This window comes from Galeopterus variegatus, unplaced genomic scaffold, assembly GCF_000696425.1.
Source record: "Galeopterus variegatus unplaced genomic scaffold, G_variegatus-3.0.2 Scaffold395, whole genome shotgun sequence".
NCBI classification, from domain to species: Eukaryota; Metazoa; Chordata; class Mammalia; order Dermoptera; family Cynocephalidae; genus Galeopterus; species Galeopterus variegatus.
Window position 1 is genome coordinate 615415 of NW_007726506.1, and position 8382 is coordinate 623796.

General features: G+C 35.2%; 1 protein-coding gene across 1 annotated transcript in view; it reads left to right on the forward strand.

Moving 5' to 3' along the window:
- The window catches only part of RNF17 (ring finger protein 17), a gene marked incomplete at its 3' end in the record, with an annotated part of 77565 nt that overhangs the window by 679 nt on the left and 68504 nt on the right, over window positions 1-8382 (forward strand). Inside the window, exons 3-7 of the mRNA XM_008568303.1 lie at window positions 1001-1095; window positions 2732-2820; window positions 5070-5181; window positions 6210-6290; window positions 8127-8227. Of these exons, the coding sequence (XP_008566525.1) occupies window positions 1001-1095; window positions 2732-2820; window positions 5070-5181; window positions 6210-6290; window positions 8127-8227 (478 nt within the window). The remainder of the gene's footprint in view (window positions 1-1000; window positions 1096-2731; window positions 2821-5069; window positions 5182-6209; window positions 6291-8126; window positions 8228-8382) is intronic.

Here is an 8382-nt window from a genome sequence, read left to right on the forward strand (position 1 = left end):
CGGGAGGCCGGTGGGGAGCGAGGCCTGGCAGGGCGGGGGCCGTTGGGCGGCGGGTTCCCGGAGGGCCGCGCCGCGCTGGCGTCGGTTGGGGCGCCTTCCCGCCGCCTCTCCCAGGCCCAGCCGGCGTGAGTCTTCCCGCGCAGGGCAGAGGGAGATCGCTGGAGCACCGTTCTGCAAACTTCCCCAGGTTCACCAAGAACTCTGTAATTTTTTTTCTAGTAGATGACGGACTATATCTGGTTTCTTTTTCCTTTTCACTTGCAAAAAAAAGAAAAAAAAAAAAGCTTTAAAAAAGACAATTTTTTGAAGTTACACAAGTAACGTCATTTATGATAGACCTCGCATTCTACTTAGAGCATTTAAATCTTGACGTAGGTTCTCAGTCAAGGTTGCAGCATTCATGGATGAGAGCTAGGTTTGTGACGTCGTAGCCTCCGGCTTCTGGCCTTGCCACCTGCTCAGATTATTGTGAGAGCTCGCAAGGTCTTACCAACCTCTCATTCCGGCCCTTCCTGACACCCTCTCAGGATGGGAAATATCAATTAGTAGGGGACAGGATGAGCAAGTAGAAAGAACGTTGGAGTCTGGATTATCCCGTTGAATTAGCAAGATCACCAAAATGGTTTTTTTTAATCTTTAGGTTGCATATAATATTCCCAAGCTACTTAGCCTTGATAGTTACAGAAGTCAAATGAAATAGGTCAGAACAGTTTGTACAATTACAAGATAATGGCAAATCCAAAATATTATAGGTACAAGGTAGCTATCTGAATTAATGGAAACACTATTACACAGCTCTCCCTGTTTTTTCTTCTTGATTTCTGTCCGTCCTTCTGACCTCAAGTTTCTCTTGTATTTTGTGTAATAAATCCTCCATTTCTAACTAAGTATTCATTCCTGTACAATAGCATCCCCTTTGAGTTTCCCCTTTGATCAGTTCTCCCCATTCAACATTAACAAACTGTGGAAAGTTTAATTCGCAATAGAATTTCATCAATAGGTCACCACCGTGAACTTCAGTGTGGACATGCTTTTTGTGAACTGTGCTTGTTAATAACTGAAGAATGCAGCACAATTATATGCCCTGATTGTGAGGTAAGTTTATAATTCTTCACATTGAAGGCATTATAGCCTAATGTTAAGGGTAAAAATGTTAGAGAAGTAAAACATACCCATATTTAAAAACTAAAATCTTAACATTTTTGCTGCAGAGTCTTTAAGCAAAGCAGACTAACAAAAGATAATACTTTTTTTCCATCCACTTTATGATTGTTCAAAGTGATCACGAAAAATAAAAGTCTAAAATCATACATTTGTCAGCCTACGTATTTTGACTCTTTGAAGACCTCTGTGGAAAATTACCTCTTCTACTTGTGTATTTTAATGAAGTATTTTCCTTTCAAAATCCTACCCTTTTCTACACCAATGCCATGCAAGCAGGTTTTGAATTCTCCTTGCCCCTCAACATTTGTGTGTCATCAAATTTACATTTATAGAGATGCCATACTATAAAAATTTTGGCAGAGAAGCAAAACAACTGCCTAAAGTTAATATTTACCTCACAAGCTCTAAAAATAGAATAATTCCACTAGACTAAAATCTATCAACCCATAAGAATGAGAACAAATTGAGGATTTAAAATAAAATTTACTTACCATCCTTTGCATTTACTACAAATACAAATGTAGTTCAATTTATGTATTGTGTTGCTGGAAAGTTGTTTTCACCTGTAAATTCTTAGTGTTCCACGGGAGAGATCACATGATGAGGATTTGTATTCTTTGTTTTTTGTGGCAGTGTGATAGACAATATGGAAGCACAAGATCTAGAATGCAGTTCTCATTCTGTCAGCCTACCTTGAGTTTCTTCATTTGTGGGACAGAAATAATACCTGCTTTATCTTATCCCATAGGGTTGTAAGAATCAAATCTGAATTATGTAAAAGTTCTCTACAAGCTTTCAGATCATTAAAGTAACCCTTCATTATTTAGGTGTGGATTAACTGGTAAAAATATGTATGTTGCAGATTAAACGTGGTAAAAATATGTATGTTGTAATTTGTGAACATTTTAATTATAGCGAAAACATTTACATATTAGAAGCTATTTTGGAATTACATACTTTACAAGTATGTGAATTTTATCACAAGTATTACACTTTACTATGGGAAATTCCTGTCTGCTTTCCTTTTTTTTTTGAGTGGCATCCCTCAGATGTGGCTGGCAACATAGTTAAGACAAAGGGAGCCCTCCTGCTGTGGCTGTGATGGTAGATCTGATTCAGTCTTGCTGTGGGTGAAGAGTGAGTGAAGGGAAAGAGATGGAGCAGGCAGCTGGAACTGTCTGCCCATACCCATCCTGTTCTAATATCTGAAAAACAAAGTTTATTTTAACAGTAAACTTTTGCCTTTTTTGGCAAGTTATTTCATATTTGATGGTCTTAAATCATTATACTTGTATTATTTTCAGGATTTTGGCTAACATCTATAAGAATACTTATAATGTGTTTACAAACATTGGTTTTGATTTTTAGGGTTGTGATAAATCTGTTTTGTATTATTTTGACTAGTTTTGTTCTAACTCTTACTTTGGAAGATATGTGACCTGTCCTGTCCTTTAATGTTATTATCAACTTTTCCTATGAATGGCACACTTACATAGTTGTATAGATTATGAATAAATAGAACTTATTGAATGACTTTTTTTCTTTTTAAATCTTATTTTGTCCCAAGCTTGCTACAATTGTAAATACAAAACAAGGATACTACCCAATAGATGGTTGTATTGAAGATTCTTTTGTGGAAAAACAGCAACCTAAAATGTACGTTCCGTGTGCACTTATTTTAGTTTTTAAAGTTCAATGTATTTCTGAAATAATTTTAGAATTAGTGAAAAAATGTCATTATTAGATCTGTGTTTCTGACACATTGTTTATAGCATGCTGTTTAAGTTCATAATTTGTCTTAGTTATTAGTGAAATGGAGAATCCAACTACTAAGGAAGCAACATTAGTTTGTCCTTATTTAAAGTGGAAAAAAATATATAAGGATTACCACACCAAAACAAGAAAGGCTAAGTGTACAATATTGATGTTGGATGAGAGGAAGTTATAAAGAAAAAAACTTATTTCTGTTGATTTTTAAAAGTAGTACAAGTACAATATAATAGACTACTTTGGGAAGAGATGATTTTGAGAGGTGATTTATAAAAGGAAAAATAATAATTTTGGAATTCTTTTATTCATTTTTCCATTCTTCCATAAAATTTTGCACATGTATATATTGATAAATGCTCTTCCTGAATTAGTAATACAGAACCTTTTTTTAAAAATACATCCCAGCTAGAGATGAACACCTGTGTTACTTTTTATTGTCTTATATGTCCTATGTACTATATGTCTTACCTGCTAGTTAAGCCCCTTTAAGGGCATGGACCACATTTTGTATCTCTCTACATCCCTGGTATGGGACACTGAATAAGTATGCAATGTTTGTTAGATGAAGAGCCATAATGTTTTGATATGTCAAAATTTAGGGCTTCCAAGTTTGAACAGCTGTAGGAGTCAAGCGGGTGACTTACTGGGTGAGGTAGACTGAGTTTAAACGATGAATGGTAAGGATTGTGGCAGACGAAGAAGGCTAACCTCCTCCAAAGGAAGTAGTCCCTACCCAGCTCTAGCCAACTATGGCTACGTGTTAAGACCAACCAAATGTTGCCAGATTTTTTCCCCCCAAGATGAACTAGAGATCTTTACTTCTATTTGGAATTTTCTGACTTTTTCTGCAAGGGCTGGCCAGTTAGCTTAGTTGGTTAGAGCATGGTGTCGATTACACCAAGGTCAAGGGTTCAGATCCCCATACCAGTCAAAAATAAAAAATAAAAAATAAAAAAATCCTTCAAATTAAATCAGATTATACTCTCGTCTAGATGTGTATAATATCTAGAAGGGTTTCAAAGTGAAACATCACTTTCAGAGGTAGAGGAATTCATCTTAACTAGAAAGTACCCAAATTTGTTCCAGATTTCTATTTTTTAAATTCTCCATGTCAAGTATACTTATGTTAGAAATTCCTATTCTCTAATTTAAGTACAGTTTGGTTTAAAATTGTATATTTTTAAATCGTGTATTTCTTTCCTCATAATGTATCTTTTTACTGATATCTCTTTTATGTTTTGAAACAGGAATTGAATAATGGATTCCTCAGGGCTAATGCACTCAATATGTTTTTTAAAAACATGAATATTCACTTTTTAAAGCAATAGAATGTTTAAAAATTATTTGGGCTAGTATTTTTTCATATAAGAGTAACATACTTAAACATCATAGTTTCTTCCATAAATTATAAGCTTATAATTCAGAAAACACTAAGTGCTTACTATGTGCCAGCCAATATGGGGATATAAAAAATAGGTAAAACTGGCTTCTGTAGTCAAGAGAATGCAGCTAACTTTTTTCCCTTGCAATTAACTTGCTTAAGTTAAATTCATTACCTTTTGTAAATTACCTACACTTGTAAGCTGGCATTTGTGTGTATAAGCACTTACCTTTTAATTTGTATGTATAAGTACTGTAATTGAGCTTAAGATATTTCAGTGAATATCAACATCTCTACCAAAAATACCAGGTAAGGGAGGTGATTAAGAAATTAAAACACAATATATACATTAAGCTATTATTTTTAAGAATTTATTAAGAAGTTGAATTCTTGGGGCCGGCCCCGTGGCTCACTCCGTAGAGTGTGGCGCTGGTAGTGCCGAGGCCCGGGTTCGGATCCTATATAGGGATGGCCAGTGCGCTCACTGGCTGAGTGTGGTGCAGACCACACCATGCCGAAGGTTGCAATCCCCTTACTGGTCAGAAAAAAAGTTGAATTCTTGATTAAAATTAAGTTTATGTGAAAGCATGTTTACTCATGGTTTCTTTCTCCTCACAGATTGTACATGTTCTTATGTCATCATACGAGTTATTTTTGATAGAGGATAAAAATCAGAAGAGAAGGTTGAAGCCATTGTATTAGTGTTGGTATTTAAAATAATGTACTTGAAATTTATATACTTGACATTTTTCAGGGTAAAGAATCTTTCTCAAGACTTTAAAAAGACTGCTGATCAGCTAACTATCGGTTTAGAACATTCAACGTCCATACACAAGACTGCTTTGAACTCATCTGCTGTAGTGTCGGTACGAAAAAAGTGGGTCATGAAGTATGATGAAGCCAAACGTTTGATTTTTTTCTCTGGTAGCTTAACTTTCTTCTCCTCTCAAGGTTCCTATAAGTATAGAAGCTTAAAGGTAATAAGGATAAACGCATTGTCCTTTCTTGAGTGTGTTGTTTTAGTCTACATTTGAACAATTCTAAACTATGCTTGAAGAACTTTTTTCTTCCTAAAGCAACCCTTTCTACCTTCGACCAACTCTCTTACAAAGTTCTTGATGTTTATCTATATGTAGCTTCTTCCCTTTCAACCAAGTTATTGAATCTAGATTCTATGAAACATGTATATAGTTTTCTAAATTCTGTGTGATTTTCCAGTTATTTTAATGGTGAGCAAAAGGCCTAACTGTGTTTGTTGTTGTAGATGATGTTATTGTTGTTGAAGATTGAATTTTACCTGTTACTACTACTGGTAACTTTAAATAATGTATTGTTTTAACTTAAGATTAGAAATAGAACAAACTCCAAAACATTTTGAAGTCTTTTTGTTAAGATCGTTAATGGGCTGGGGGAGGGGAGAGAGCAAGCACTTAATCTTGCTATACTTTGCTTCAAGTTTAAGTCTTTTGTTTGTTTGGCGGCTGGCCAGTACAGAAATTCTCAAATTTAAATCTTAACATTGACAAATAATAATCTTTTTTCTTAAAAACTGTTTATGCTTTTTTTATGTGTACATTTATTGCCATGATAAATTATTCAAGATAGTTTTAAGTTGAAAAATGGTTATAGAACATAATACCGTTTGTCAAAAAGATATCTTTATGAAAAAAATCTGGAATGTGATAACCAAATGTTATCACATTCAAATAATAATGATTTTTTAATCTCTCAATAAGCAGGATTAAGTTATTTTTGTTGCTTATTTTCAGTTTTCTGTAGTGGATCTATGTTGTTTTTGTAACCAAATTGGTAGCCTTAATTTTTTGCAACTATAATGTGTCTTAGCATCTATTTTTATATTTTATATTAGTATGTGCTTCCCCTCCTTTCTTAGGAGACTAAAACTGCAGAAGAAATTGATGAAGCATTGAAGATAGCAGGATATAATTTTGAACAATTAAGCATTGCTGTAAAAGTAAGCATTTTGAATGATTAAATTCTATCATGAAGTGAAGCATGTACTTTTTTTTAACTTTTAAAGGAATTTTTTAATTGAAATGTATCAATTGTATATATTTATGGGGTACAGAGTCGTATTTCAATACGTGTATACAAATGTGTGACAATCAAATCATGCTAATTAGCATGTTCATCACCCGCAAAACTTTATCATTTTTTTGTAATGAGAACATTGGATCTCCTCTCTTCTAGCCATTTCGGGACATACAATAAAGTATTGTTAGTTATAGGTGCCTATCACTGCTGTGCACCAGTAGAACTTATTTGTCCTATTCAGCTGTGATTTTGTTTCTATTAACCAACCTCTCCCTATCCCCCCGCCCCCTGTTCTTGCCAGCCTCTAGTAACCACAATTCTACTCTCTGCATGTACTCTTTAAATGTGTACATTTGGATGTGTTATCACTAAGTCAGAGCTTAGCACTGAGTTGTTAAGCATGATAATCCAATAACAGAGAAACATGCAGAAGAATGGAAAACAACTGCCATGGCCTGCCAGGATTAGTCTTATAGCACTGTTGTGCTAGGAACCTAATGAAATTGGAACTTTATTAAGGAACCATGACTTCTACTTCTGTGAGCTGAATGTTGTCTCAGAAGCCTTTTAGACCCTCTTTCATTTGGCTATATCACCCTACTGAGAGAGTCTTATGCTCTTTTCTTCCTGTTCTACCCCCAAATGAGAGACCCACTCGTTTGGTGACAAGAACAAGCTATTTAAGCACGCAACAACAAATTTAAAGTCAAGGAATTCGAAAGGTTATAGCTGATTATACTGTGGCTGCTTATTTGCATAGAAAGACAGGACATTTTTGATTGGCTAAATTAAGTCACCATAAAAAGTCAGTTTCTCAAAAGGAATGAGAAATATGATAAAAGTAATATAGATTTACAAGAGAAGAAAAACTGAGAGAAGAAGGAAAAACAGTTTGTCCTCTGTAATAAGCAGCAGTTAAGATAATAAGTACCAGAGCAGAGTAAAGCAGATTAGTGGCAAACTAACTGGGGGTTAGGACTCAACATCCAAATTTGGGGTTGGGGGACACAGTTCAACCCAAAATAGGCTGCCTTCTTGCCATCTAGTATTCATGTCCTTCTCAGTGCAAAATACATTCATCCTATCCTAACATCTCCAGAAGTCTTAACCCATTTCAGCATTAATTCTAAGTCCAAAATCTCATCTAACTATCTTCTAAATCAGGTGCAGCTGAGACTCAGGATATGATTCATCCTGGGGTTAAATTCCTCTCAAACTGTAAGCCTGTGAATCTAGACAAGAAATTATCTGCCTCTCAAATCTATTGCTGAGACAGGCATAGTATTAGACATTCCCATTCCAAAAGGGAGAAACGAAGGAAAAAAGGGTCAGGTATGTCAAGCAACTGTTCTTGAAACTGTTTAAAAATGCAAAGAAATGTGTGGAATAGTTAATATTTTAGTTCAAGTATAGTTTTTAAGTTTATTTAGGGAATTCTGCCAAAGAGAAATTCAGCTGTCCAAAATGACTTGTTTCCTATGACAATAAAAAAGGATAAGAAAAAAGTTTAAAAACTTATCAGTGGATTTTTTTAGTTCTTTTTGCCAAATTATTAGTACAAAATGCCAACTAAATGTGTTCTTGCTGAAAAGTACCTGTATTTAAAGTTCAATTTTGTGACTTATTCCATTTATTTATCTAATCACCTCTTGTTATTTGAAGTCTAGAAAACACCCTTTACTTTCAAAACTATATCGATAATACAACTTATACAAAATTAAAATACCAGATTAGATCTTTGTGCTGTTTTCCCCAGATGCTTGAACACATACAGAATCGAACAAAAGAGGAGACAGACAGTCTTACAAAGGTTGTGGAGAAACAGTTTGATCAACTTTTTGCTTCTCTTGATTCCAGGTAATAACTTAAAAAATATAGACTCGGGTCGGCCCGGTGGCGCACTGGATAGTGTGCCGCTTGGGAAGCGCGGCGGCACTCCCGCCCGAGGGTTCGGATCCCACATACAGACCGGTTCCCGCTCACTGGCTGAGCGAGGCGCGGGTGCAACACCG